The sequence below is a fragment of the Cervus canadensis genome, chromosome 2, assembly GCF_019320065.1.
Source record: "Cervus canadensis isolate Bull #8, Minnesota chromosome 2, ASM1932006v1, whole genome shotgun sequence".
NCBI classification, from domain to species: domain Eukaryota; kingdom Metazoa; phylum Chordata; class Mammalia; order Artiodactyla; family Cervidae; genus Cervus; species Cervus canadensis.
In genome coordinates this window covers 90315598-90329939 of record NC_057387.1, presented here as the reverse complement: position 1 = coordinate 90329939, position 14342 = coordinate 90315598, and the positions used below count along the sequence as shown (strand labels likewise).

Here is a 14342-nt window from a genome sequence, read left to right as displayed (position 1 = left end):
TTAAGTCATTAATCCATTTTGAGTTGATTTTTTACTATGGTATAAGATAAGAGTTTCATTTTGCTCATTTGCATGTGGATATCCAGTTTTCCAAACAACATTTGTTGAGGAGACTGTTCTTTTCCCATTGTATACTCTTAGCTCTCTTGTTGAAAATCAATTCATCATATATCTGCAGGTTTATTTCTAGGCTCTCTATTATGTTCCATTGTTATGTATACATTTGTTTTTATGTAAGTCATGCTTTTTAAAAATAATTTTATTTATCTGTTATCTTTGGCTGGGCTGGGTTTTTATTGCTGCTCGGGCTTTTTTTCCCCTAGTTGCAGCAAGTGGGGTCTTCTCTCTAGCTGCGGCATGCAGGTTTCTCACTGCAGTGGCCTCTCTTGTGGCAGAGCACAGGCTCTAGGATGCGTGGGCTTCAGCATTGGTGGCCTGTGGGCCCTAGAGCACGGGCTCAATAGTTGTGGTGCTCGGGCTTATCTGCTCCACAGCATGTAGCATCTCCCTGGATCAGGGATCAAACCCATGTCTCCTGCATTGGCAGGTGGATTCTTTAACATTGAGCCACTTGGGAAGCCCAGTCATACTATTTTAATCACTATTGTTTTATAATACATTTTAACATCTGAAAGAGTGATGCTCCAGCTTTGTTCTTCATACTTGAGATTGCTTTGGCAACTAGGGTTGTTTGTTTCCATATGAATTTCAGGATTGCTTTTTTCTATTTCTTAAAAAACTGCCATTGGGATTTTGATATAGACTGCATCAAATCTGTACATTGTTTTGGGCAATACAGACAATTTAACAATATCAAGTGTTTCAGTCCATAAATACAGGAAGTGTTTCCGTTTGTGTCTTAATTTCTTTCATCAATGATTTATAGTTTCTATAGTATGAATCTTTAAACTTTGGTTAAGTTTATTCCTAGGTATTTTATTCTTTCTGACACTACTGTAAATGGGATTGTTTTCTTTTTCCTTCTCAGATGATTCATTCCTAGTGTATAGAAATACAACTTATATCTATATATTGGTCTTGTACCCTATAATATTATTGTATTCATTTATTAGCTCTAATAGTTATTTTTTTGGCGTGTGTGTGTGTGTGTGTGTGTGTGTGTAGTCCTGAGGATTCTCTGTACATTAGATCATGTGATTTGCAAATAGAGGTAATTTTACTTTTTACTTTCTGATTTGGGTATCTTTTATTTCTTTCTCTTGCCTAATTATTCTGGCTATAACTTCCAGGATTATGATGAAAAGAAGTGAAGAGAGTGGACATCCTTGCATCATTCCTGACCTTAAAGGAAAAGCTTTTAGTTTTTCACTCTTGAGTATGATGTTAGCTAGATAGCATATTCAAAAGCAGAGACATTACTTTGCCAACAAAGGTCCATCTAGTCAAGGCTATGGTTTTTCCAGTGGTCATGTATGGATGTGAGAGCTGGACTGTGAAGAAAACTGAGCACCGAAAAATTGATGGTTTTGAACTGTGGTGTTGGAGAAGACTCTTGAGAGTCCCTTGGACTGCAAGGAGATCCAACCAGTTCATCCTGAAGGAGATAAGTCCTGGGTGTTCATTGGAAGGACTGATGCTGAAGCTGAAGCTCCAATACTTTGGCCACCTCATGCGAAGAGTTGACTCATTAGAAAAGACTCTGATGCTGAAAGGGATTGGGGGCAGGAGGAGAAGGGGACAACAGAGGATGAGACGGCTGGATGGCATCACTGACTCGATGGACATGAGTTTGAGTAGACTCCGGGAGTTTGTGATGGACAGGGAGGCCTGGCATGCTGCAGTTCATGGGGTCGCAAAGAGTCGGACACGGCTGAGCGATAGAACTGAACTGAATGATGCTAGCTGTGGGCTTTTCACACTTGTCCTCTACTATGTTGAAGTAAATGCCTTCTGTACCTACTTTGTTGAGAGTTTTTATCATGAAAAGGTGTTAAATTTTGTTAAATGTTTTTTCTGGCTTTATTGTGATTTTTATTCTTCAATTGCCTAATATGGTGAATCACATTAACTGATTTGCATGTGATGAACCATCCTTACATCTCAGGGAAAAATCTTCTTGGTCATGATGTATGATTCTTTTAATGAGCTGTTAGATTCAGTTTGTTAGTGTTTGTTGTTTGTTTTCAGAAATTTTACATCTATATTCATTAGGGATATAAGTCTGTAGTTTTCTTGTAGTCTTTGTCTAACTTTGGTATCAGAGTAATTCTGGCTTCATAAAATGAGATTGAAAATGTCCCCTCTTCCTCAGTTTTTGGAAAATTTAAGAAGGACTGGTGCTAATTATTAAATGTTTCATAGAAGTCACCAATGAAGCCATCTGGTCCTGGGCTTTTCTTCATTGAGAGTTTTTTGCTTTTTTTGTTCAGTGATTAAATCTTATTTGATATTGGTCTGCTCATGTTTACTAAATCTTAATGATTCTGTCTTGGTGAATTATATGTTTTTAAAAATTTAGCTATTTCTTCTGGGTTATCCAGTTTGATTGCATATAACTGTCCATAATAGTTATTTGTGTGCTCAGTCACTTCAGTCATGTCCAACTCTTCACAACCCTATGGACTGTAGACCATCAGGCTCCTCTGTTCTTGGGATTCTCCAGGCAAGAATACTGGAGTGGGTTACCATGCCCTCCTCCAAGGGATCCCCCCGACCCAGGGATCACACTTGGGTCTCCTGCATTACAGGTGGACTCTTTACTGCTGAGCCACCAGGGAAGCCCATAATAGTTACTTACAATCTTTTAAATTTCTGTGGCATCAGTTGTAATTCTGCTCTTTCATTTCTGATTTTATTTAGTTCAGTCTTCTCTTTTTTTCTTAGCCTAGCCAAGAGTTTGTCGATTTTTTAAATCTTTTTTAAAAACCAACTCTTTTAATTATTATTTATTTATTTTGGCTACACCATGTGGCTTGTGGGATCTATGTCAATCATTAAAGTCAGTATGTCATGTCAGTATGAAGTGAGATAGAAACCAGCCCTGTGGGTGGTACACTGAAAGACTGCTAACTTTGGAGGCATGTTACATTCTTTCCCCTCCCTTTGAGAAGCATCACTTATGTGCCTTTTTCAACCTTGCAGAGCCATGGAAGCTGCAGAAATGCTGTTCATTCCTTCAGCTACAACAGACAACTGTGTTATGCCAGTTTTTTCTGTGAATCCTTGTGAAACGAGACTGAAGCTGGTCCCTCTGGGAGTCCACTGAAAGAGCAGAGATGTAGAAGTTTGCCCTTTTTCTCCCTCCCTCCAAAAAAGAGGAATCACAATCTCTCTTCATGCTTAGTTGTAATACAGGTAAAGAAAAATTGCTCTGTGTAACCTCTCTCCATGAAGCTGATCTCAGCCTTGTGCTTGTCTGGAGTACTGTAACTTCTTAACTGAATTATATACTGCTCATAAGGATATTTTGTTACTTATGTTATTGTTCAATCTGTGTATCTGTGAGGAAACAAGAACATGCCATCTAGTTGATGTCACTCCATCCTGTCTTTTAGACACAAATTCTCTGACTCATTTATTATGAAGATAAATGTACTAGAGATTTGATAGAAGTTGTTCAATTTTGCTCTGTTACATGAACAGCTAGGTCACTGCTGCCATCATACATAGATAGATTATTGTTCTTTACAAATCTCCCCAATTCTTTTTTGGAATTTTTTTTCAAAATAATCTAAGAATTTAACTTTAGACATAAGTATTTTCTGGTCTACAATATCATTAAAAAAATTTCTGGAATTCACTTTTTTTTTCCTTTAAAATATCTCCAAGCAACAGACAGTTCGCAGAAATAAAATATAAGTATTTTAAATGCATTAAGACAGGTTGCTTAGGGCCAGTGCACTGGGACAACCCTGAGGGATGGAATGAGGGGTGGGAGTGGGAGGAGGGTTCAGGATGGGGGACACATGTTCACCCATGGCTGGTTCATGTGAATGTATGGAAAAAACCACTACAATAAAAAAAATTAAAAAATTAAAAGCAGAGACATTAGAAAAAAACTTCCTAATAATAAGAAAAAATAACTTAAAACTACACTGTGATATTGTTTCCTTATAGTGACAAAAAAATTGAATATGATACCACTTTGTGAAGATGTGGAAAAACAGAGGCATTTTCATACATTGTTTGAATTGAGTATTTTGTATGATTCCATTCTTTCTCTCTCTGGCTGCACTGCATGGCTTGTGTGAATCTTAGTTCCCTGACCAGGGATTGAACCCAGGCCCTTGGTAGTGAGAGTGTGGAGTCCTAACCACTAGACCACAAGGGAATTCCCTCCATTTTCTCTTTCTTAGCACATCAGTTATACTTAAAAATTTGGTTTTCATGATTGCTTTAGAGTTTGGAATACATATTTACATCTAAGTCCACTTTCAAACAATACTGTAACACTTCACTGGTAGTGGGAGTACCAGAAGAAAATAATCCTAATTCCCCCCTCCCATTTTTTGTATCATTTTGTTATTCATTGTACTTATACGTAAGCATACACACACACATAACTAAACACATTGTTGGTACTATTTTGAACAAAAATTTTCCCTATTAGATAAATGAAGAAAAAGAAAAACTTTTAATTATTCCATATTCCTTCTCTGATGATCTCCCCTTCTTAATGTAGATCAGAGTTTCTGCCCTACATGATTTTTCTTCTCTCTAAAAAACTTCAATTTTTTTTTAATAGTGCAGATCTACTATCAACAAATATCTCAATTTTTGTTTGTCTGAGAAAGTATTTCTTCTTCATTTTTGTAGGGTACAGAATTCTAAGTTGTTGTGTTTTACTCTTAATGCTTCAAATATTTCTTTCCACTCTCTTTTTGCTTGCATGGTTTCTGAGGAGAAGTTGGATATAACTAACCTTTGTTCTTTTATAGGTAAGGTTTTCCCCTACTCTGGTTTCTTAAAGAATTTTTTCTTTATCTTTGATCTTCTATAATTCATTAAAAAAAAGTTTCTTGGCATTCATCCTGCTTGATGTTATCTGAGTTCCTGGATCTGTGATTTGGTGTCTGACATTAATTTGGAGAAGTTCTTAGTCTTTATTATTTTAAATGTGTCCTCTGGCCCTTTCTCTTATTCTCCTAGTATTCCCATCACATATACATTATAGCTTCTGTAGTTGTACAACAGTCCTGGGATATTCTGTTCTGTTTTTGCAGGCTTTTCTCTCTTTTCAGTTTTAGAAGCTACCATTGCTTTATCCTCAAGCTCAAAGATTATCTCTTTGGTCATGTCTAATCCACTGTTAAGTCCATTAAAGGCATTTTTCATTTCTGTTATAGTGTTTTTGATCTTTAGTATTTATTTTTGGTTCTTTCTTAGAATTTTCATCTCTCTGCTTATACTGCACTTCTCTGCTTGCAAGCTGTACTTTATCCATTAGAGTCCTTAATATATTAGGACTTCCCTGGTGGCTCAGATGGTAAAGCATCTGTCTACAATGCGGGAGACCCGGGTTCGATCTTTGTTTTAAATTACCATTCTCATAATACCAAAATCCCTGTCACATTTCGTTCTGATTCTAGCTCTATGTGTTCAAAGTCTGTTTTGTGCCATTTAGTATACCTTGTAGTTTTTTCTTGATAATGAGACATGATATGCTAGGTAAAAGGAACTGTTGTAAGGAGACTTTTAGAACTACGCTAGTAAGGTGTAAGGGGAGGGGAAACAGTCCTATGATTAGGTCTCAGTCTTCCAGTGAGCCTATGCCACTGGACTGTGAATTTCACGAGTATCTCAGTTTTTTCCTCCCCTCTTGCGTGAGGCAGAATGGCTGGAGGGAGCTGGAGTTGAGCATTTCCCTTCCCCCCCCCCGCCCCCCCTCGCCCCAAATAGGCTCTGATAATATGTCAGCAGATTAGGCTCTGGTTAAACAGTTTTCCCTGATGGCAGGTCTTGACAAAAAGAACAGAATGATATGATCGGCATATTTCAAACCGGTTCATCTGTCCATCCTCATGCTGGAAACATGAAGGGATTTTTCTCAGATATTTGCTGTGGGAACTCGGTTGAACTCTTGGTTGAACAACATTGTGAGTGCTCCCCTATGACTATATTCCTTGAAGTTTTTAACTCCCAGACTTGCCCATGTTGAGGCTCCAGCAATTCATAATTACAGTTCCGGTCTCCTACCCTGACACTGGTTTCTGGTTCATTTTCTGCTTAGGCAGGAGTCTCTGCTCTGATAAACTGTGACTCCCTGTATGTAATTGTCTTTCTGACCTTGTGTCCTCAGTTTTCTATTTTTCAATCTGTCAGCTTTTTACTTATTGTTAGGATGGAGTGGTGACTTCCAAGCTCCTTATATGTGAAACTGGAAGTCCTCATATATTATTGAGGGAAGCATATGGTGGTATTTCTATGGAAGACAGCTGGCAAAATCTATTAAAATTACAAATGAATATATCCTTTAACCCAACAATTTTACTTATGAACTTATCTCATAGATTTATTGATATATATATGAAATGACATATATAAAATATTATTCATTGCATCACAGTTGTATTAGCAAAAGATTAGAATCAACTTGACATTCATCAACTAAGAGCTTGTTATGTCCACATATTCATGGGATGGAAAACTAAGCAGCCATACATATGAAACTGCTGACACCAGTTGTTTGAGTAGAAGGGAACCATAATAGAAGGTAGATATTTCATTATTCACTCACTTGTACCTTTCGAGTGTTGAATCATCTGAATTTACAGGTGCTTAAAAATAAACAATGGAGTTAAACCCCTGCTCCCCAAGCCCTCTGACCCTGCTTTCCCTGATTCCCCAAGGATCTTAAATCTGAGATGGGCATGTCTAGAGTGACATATACTCACTCTGGATATCCAGCTATTAGGTTGGTGCAAAAGCAATTGTGGTTTTGCATTGTTAAAGTTTGCCATTTGATACTGGAGTACATTCTTAAATAAATGTAGTTATGTTATACATCATTTTAATGCACATTTCTCATTTTATGTTTTTTAGCTAATGACTTATTACTTGCTGTTTATTTTTTATTTATTCTAGAATAGAGAAATGATGTTAGACAAAGAACAAATTCAAGCAATTTTCTTTATTTGAATTCAAAATGGGTTGTAAAGCAGTGGAGACAACTTGCAACATCAACAAGGCATTTTTACCCAGGAACTGGTAACAAACATACAGTGCAGTGGTGGTTCAAGAAGTTTTGCAAAGGAGACAAGAGCCTTGAAGATGAAGAGTGCAGTGGCTGGCCATTAAAGGTTGACAATCAGGTGGAGAGGGAGGTGGGAGGGGGGATCAGGATGGGGAATACATGTAGATCCATGGCTGATTCATGTCAATGTATGACAAAAACCACTACAATATTGTAAGTAATTAGCCTCCAACTAATAAAAATAAATGGAAAAAAAAAGAAGTTCACAATGACCATTTGAAAGGATCATCAAAGCTGATCCTCTTACAACTACATGAGGAGTTGCTGAAGAACTCAATGCCAACCATTCTAAGACTGTTTGGCATTTGAATCAAGTTGGAAAGCTGAAAAAGCTTGATAAGCAGGTGCTTCATGAACTGACCACAAATCAAAAAAAAAAAATCATCATTTTGACATGTTGTCTTCTTTTATTCGCCACAACATCAATGAACCATTTCTTGGTCAGAATGTGACTTGTGACAAAAAGTGGATTTTATACAGTAACAGGTGATGACCAGCTCTGTGGTTGGACTGAGGAAAAGTTCCAAAGCACTTCCTAAAGCCAAACATACACCAAAAAAAAGATCATAGTCACTGTTTGGTGGTCTGCTGGTGGTCTGATCCACTACAGCTTTCTGAACCCCAGTGAAACCACTACATCTGAGAAGTGTGCTCAGCAAATGGATGAGATGCACTGAAAACTGCAACACCTGCAGCTGGCACTGGTCAACCGAAAGGACCCAATTCTTCTCCACAACACCTGACCGCACGTTGCTTAACCAATACTTCAAAAGTTGAATGAATTGGGCTGCAAAGTTTTGCCTCATCTGCTATATTCACTTGACCTCTCGCCAGCTGACTACAACTTTTTCAAGCATCTTGACAACTTTTTTCAGGGAAAATGCTTCCACAACCACAGAAAGCAAAAAATGCTGTCCAAGAGTTTGTGAAATCGCAAAGCATGGAATTTTATGCTAGAGGAGTAAACAAACTTAATTCTTGTTGACAAAAATGTGTTGCTTGTAATGATTCCTATTTTGATTAATAAAGATATGTTTGAGCCTAGTTATAATGATTTAAAATTAACAGTCTGAAACTGCAATTATGTTTGCACCGAGATAATATTTAGAGAGAAATGAAAACAAAACCACAACATACCAAAACATGGGATGTGGCGAAAGCAGTGATAAGCAGCAAGTTTACAGCTATAAATACTTAAATTAAAAAGCAAGAAAAATATGAAATCAAGAACCTAACTTCAAAACTTAAGTAACTGCATACAGAACAAAGAACCCCAAAGCTAGCTTAAGGTAGGAACTAATAAAGATGAGAGCAAAGATAAACAAAATAGAAAAAGATAAACACAATAGAGAAATCAGTGAAACCAAAGGTTAATTATTCAAAAAGATCAACAAAATTGACAAATCTTTAGGCAGAGGACTGAAAAAAAAAAGAGAGAAGACTCAAATTTCTAAAATCAGAAAAGGAAGCATTATTATTGATCTTATAAAAATGAAAGTATTATAAGAGTACTATAAAAGATCATATGGGAAAAATTTGGATAACCTAGATGAAATGGACAAATTTCTAGAAACACAAAATCTACCAAGACTAAATCACAAAGAAATAGAAAACCTGAACAGAGCTATAAGCAGACCCTGAACAGACCAGTAAGGAGACTGAAACTATAATAAAAAATCTCCCAACAAAAAAAGCTCTGAACTTGATGGCTACACTGGTGAATTCCACCAGACTTTTAAAGAAGAACTAATTCCAATTCTTTTGCATATCAAATCCTTTTTGTACATCAAAAGACACTACCCAGAGAGTAAAAAAGCAATGCACAAAATGGGAGAGAAAATTTGAAAACCATATATCTGATAAAGGATTTACATCTAGAATAGAGAATTCAAACTCAACAACAAAAAGCAAACAATCCAGTTCAAAAATGGGCAAAGCACTTGAATACTGACATTTCTCCAAAGAAGATACATGAATGACCATTAAGTATATGAAAAGATCTCAACATCTCTGATTAGGGAAATGCAAATCAAAAGTACAATGAGATACTGCCTCACATCAACAGAATGTCTAGTATTCAAAAACAAATGAACAGAAACCAGAAAATAAGTGTTGGTGAGGATGTGAACCCTTGTGCAATGCTGATGGAAATACAAAATGGCACAGCCACTGTGGAAAATGGTATAAAGGGTCCTCAGAAAGTTAAAAACAAAATTATCACATGATTTAGCAATTCCCCTTCTGCATAGTTACCCAAAATAATTTTAAGAAGGGTCTCAAAGAGATATTTGTACATAAATGTTCATGGCATCATTATTCTCAATAGCCAAGATACAGAAATAACTTAAAAGTTTATCAACATATAAATGGATAAAGAAATGTGGTATATACATACAATGGAATATTATTCAGCCTTTAAAAGGAAGGAAATTCTACCATATATTGCAACATGGATAAACCTTGGAGACATTACACCAAGTTAAATAAGCCAGTCACAAAAAAAGAAATACTGTATGATTCTATTTACATGAGATACTTAGTCAAAATCATGAGGAAACAAAGTGTAATAGTATAATGGTTGGCAGGGCCTAAAGGGAGAGGAGAATGGGAAGTTATTGTTTAATAGGTACAAAGTTTCACTTTTACAAGATAAAAAGAGTTATGGGGATAGATGATGGTGATCGCTGCTTATCAATGTTAATGTATTTAATAATACTGAACAGATAAGACTGTAAATTTTATGTGACATGTATTTTACAACAACAACAACAAACTGAGGCAAATTAGCTTACTCATCAGTTCAACATCCTTCAACAGTTTTCATCTCAGAATAAAAGTCAAAGTCCTCATTATGACCCACAAAGTCTTTCATGATCTAAACTCTTTCCCTTTATCACTCCAACCTCATCTTAATATCTACCTCTTCCATATTCTGTTCCTGCCACATTGGCCTTAGGGCCTCTGCACTTGATATTCCATCTCTTTGCATGTATTCCCCACACATAACAGCTTGATTCTTTCTCCTGTCTGCTTTAGGTAAGGTCCTCCTTGGCTATCCTACCTAAAAATGCAACAGTCCCTACCACATACATCTTATCTCTATTCATTACTTCACTTTTGTATTTAACACTTAGCCTCTAACATGCAACATATTTTACTGATTTATATTTATCTTATTGCCTGCATCTCCAACCAGAATGTAAACTTCATGAAGACTAGGATTTCGGTCTGACTGACCCTCTGTTTCACACAAAGTAAGAGATCAACAAAATTTATTGTATTGATCAGTGAAAGAACATGAAAAATATGAAGTAGTAAAGAAGTTAATCTACTTCTGTTTATTTGAAAATGATTCATGTATTTTCACTAGTCTATATAGTTTTTCTGTTAACAGTAACTAAGTGCCAGCCTGGGCATGCTAGTTATAACTTAGAACACTGTCTATTTTACTAGACAGCCTTCTTCTCTATGCCATAAATGGGGCTAAATGAACTTGGAAGCAAAGGCCAAAAATACATAGAAATATGTAGACACAGGCTTTGGAATCAGACAGACCTTGATTTACATCCCAGATACTCCACTTGATAGGGTAGGGTTTTTAACCCCTATGTGCCTGCATCGCTATAAAGACAGTGTGAAATACTGTAAAAAGTATGTTGGCTTAGGAATCAGAGTCCTGGACTCCACTGTAGTTGTAACTTTGAGCCAATGTAGTTGTAACTTTGAGCAAGTTATTTAACAGATTGCTCAGTCTCAATTTCTTCATCTACAGAATGAGGATAATATTTCTTTTGTAGGGTCCTTGTAAAAATGTAAGATGACACAGAAGATAACTAGTAAATGTTCATTTATGTTACTAATGTAGGACAGTCATTAATTTTCTGCATGAGATAACTTTATTCATTGATAAGAAGGCATCCACCCTAGAGGCAGTTTTTTTTTTTTTTTTTTTTTTTTTGTCATGACTACTACTTTCGTAATGAGCTAGGATGATTGTTTGTCAATATTACTAATAACCCTTATGGTTAGAGACCAAAGCCAGAAATGCATTTTTATTAGTAAAATTTTACCCACAAATATACATTCCTAAAGAAATGGAAGGCAACAGCAAGCACTGCCAGCTTAAAACATTCATTTTGCATCCACTTTCTGTTTTCTATTACAGGTGGAATTTCATTTTAATGAATACCATTTTAAACATCTGTATGGACATGGTGAAGCTATTTTTGTGTTCTAGGAGATGAGCCACAGGAACTGTGCTTTGTTGACTTGGCTAAAACAAAGTCTAAAAAAAAAAAAAAATTCTTTACTCACAAGGACTGTCAATACGGAAATAGGTATTTTAATAAGAAGTAATTATCATTCATAAGTGAAATACCCTGGCCTTGGCTACTTCCAAGGAAACAGAACAAGAGCTGGTGAGTAGAAGGCAAAGTGAACTGGAAAGCAAGAGAAAATGAGAGAAAATGGAGCAAAGCACTCAACTGAGACCTGTTAGAAAGTTCAAACCTTAAGCCAGAATTCCACTTGTAAACATAACCCCTCCTCTTCTCCTGCTTACTTCACAAGTTACCTCCTCTACAAAGCGTTTTCAAGTCCCTCTAGACATACAGTTCAGTTCCCTGTCTCCTGTAATCCCATTTTTTCTGAATCTGTGCATAGCATTTACCCTTATTCATCTTATCCCTTTAGAGATAACTGTTTTGTGCTCTGTCCCTTTCCCCCACCAAGACTCAGGGCTCAGATCTCTAAGACAAAGATTGATTCAACTTCCTATGACCAAAACCTAGAACACAGCTTAGTACATAATAGCTATTTGATAAATTCTCATTGAATTTAACATATATTAAATACATATAAATATAATATATATAGTTGTTGGTGAAGCTCTCAGGACAGGGACTTGAAAGGGTTTAACACACTGTTGGGGTTTCGCAGGCTGCAAGAACAAGTTACCTCATAAGAACCGAAGGCCAGAACGGGGACTGCGAAATGGACTCGAAGGGGCTGTCTGGCAGCACATTAGAAGGCTTGGTCCCCTTTCCTCAGATAACATCAGCTCAGGGTCTGGTGCCAACGCGACCGGGCTATTCTGAATGAGGTTCCAACTTCCAACCTCCCTGCCCCAGCAGTCTCGGCCTCACATCTTGACTTGGTGCTGCGTGCTGGGTCCAAGCTTCCTGGCCTGCCAGGCTGCTGCTTCCGGTTGCGAGACTCTTGCTTCCGGCCGGCAGCTGAGGCACCGCTCAGTCCCGAAGGCGCGCAGTGGGTGCGGCGCTGGTAGTTGGTGCCGTTATGGCAGTTGGTGTTGTGAGCCTTCTTGCTCCTCCCTATCCTAGAAGATCTTTCCTCTTTCTCTCTTTCTGCTGTTCCAACAATCTGCAGACCCTGTATTTTAAAAAAAGCCTCTGCGCCTCTAGTTCCTGTGAAGTTTGGCATCTTCAGTTGAGTCTCCTACTGCAGGGGTGAGTTAACGACCTGGCACCCATTTTCGCCCTCATTTTCTTTTGCTCCCTTTCTTTGGCAGCCACGAGGCTTCAGGATTTTGGAGTCGACTTCCCTCTAATCTAGAGGTCTTGAGAGAGCCTTGCTTTAGTTGACTCTGGTTTGCAGCGGTTTCCCAGGTGGCGCTAGTGGTAAAGAACTCTCCTGCCAGTGCAGGTAGATGAGATGCAGGTTTGATCCCTGGGTTGGGAAGTTCCCCTGGAGGAGGGCACAACAACCCATTCCAGTGTTCTTACCTGGAGGATCCCCATGGACAGAGGAGCCTTGGCGGGCTACAGTTCGTAGGTTTGCAGTGAGGATCCCCTTGCCATGTTTGTAAGGGAAAACCAGAATCTTAAAATGATGAAGAAACTCAGTTCAGTTCAGTTCAGTCCTCAGTCATATCCGACTTTTTGCGACCCCATGAATCTCAGCACTCCAGGCCTCCCTGTCCATCACCAATTCCCGGAGTCTACCCAAACCCATGCCTATCGAGTTGGTGATGCCATCCAGCCATCTCATCCTCTGTCATCCCCTTCTCCTCCTGCCCCCAGTCCTTCCCAGCATTAGTGTCTTTTCCAGTGAGACAACTCTTTGCATGAGGTGGTCAAAGTATTGGAGTTTCAGCTTCAATATCAGTCCTTCCAATGAACACCCGGGACTGATCTCCTTTAGCATGGACTGGTTGGATCCTCTTGCAGTCCAAGGGACTCTCAAGAGTCTTCTCCAACACCACAGTTCAAAACCATCAGTTCTTCGGTGCTCAGCTTTCTTCACCTTCCAACTCTCACATACATACATGACTACTGGAAAAACCATAGCCTTGACTAGACGGACCTCTGTTGGCAAAGTAATGTCTCTGCTTTTAAATATGCTATCCAGGTTGGTCATATCTTTCCTTCTAAGGAGTAAGCGTCTTTTAATTTCATGGCTGCAATCACCATCTGCAGTGATTTTGGAGCCCAAAAAATAAAGTCTGACACTGTTTCCACTTTCTCCCCATCTATTTGTCATGAAGTGATGGGACCAGATGCCATGATCTTAGTTTTCTGAATGTTGAGCTTTAAGCCAACTTTTCCACTCTACTCCTTCACTTTCATCAAGAGGCTTTTTCATTCCTCTTCACTTTCTGCCATAAGGGTGGTGTCGTCTGCATATCTGAGGCTATTGATATTTCTCCCGGCAATCTTGATTCCAGCTTGTGCTTCTTCCAGCCCAGCATTTCTCATGATGTACTCTGCATATAAGTTAAATAAGCAGGGTGACAATAACAGCCTTGATGTACTCCTTTTCCTATTTGGAACCAGTCTGTTGTTCCATGTCTGCTTCTAACTGTTGCTTCCTGACCTGCATACAGGTTTCTCAAGAGGCAGGTCAGGTGGTCTGGTATTCCCATCTCTTTCAGAATTTTCCATGGTTTACTGTGATCCACACACTCAAAGGCTTTAGCATAGTCAATAAAGGCTTTGGCATAGTCAATAAAGCAGAAGTATATATTTTTCTGGAACTCTCTTGCTTTTTTGATGATCCAGCAGATGTTGGCAATTTGATCTCTTGTTCCTCTGCCTTTTCTAAAACCAGCTTGAACATCTGGAAGTTCACAGTTCACGTATTGCTGAAGCCTGGCTTGGAGAATTTGGGCATT

General features: G+C 38.1%; 1 protein-coding gene across 1 annotated transcript in view; it reads left to right on the top strand.

Annotated features, from left to right (window-relative positions):
• C2H1orf185 (chromosome 2 C1orf185 homolog) overlaps window positions 1–14342 on the top strand; it is a 160766-nt gene that overhangs the window by 85510 nt on the left and 60914 nt on the right. The window contains exon 2 of the mRNA XM_043461366.1: window positions 3103–3315. Coding sequence (XP_043317301.1) covers window positions 3297–3315 — 19 coding nt within the window. The 5' untranslated portion in view covers window positions 3103–3296. The remainder of the gene's footprint in view (window positions 1–3102; window positions 3316–14342) is intronic.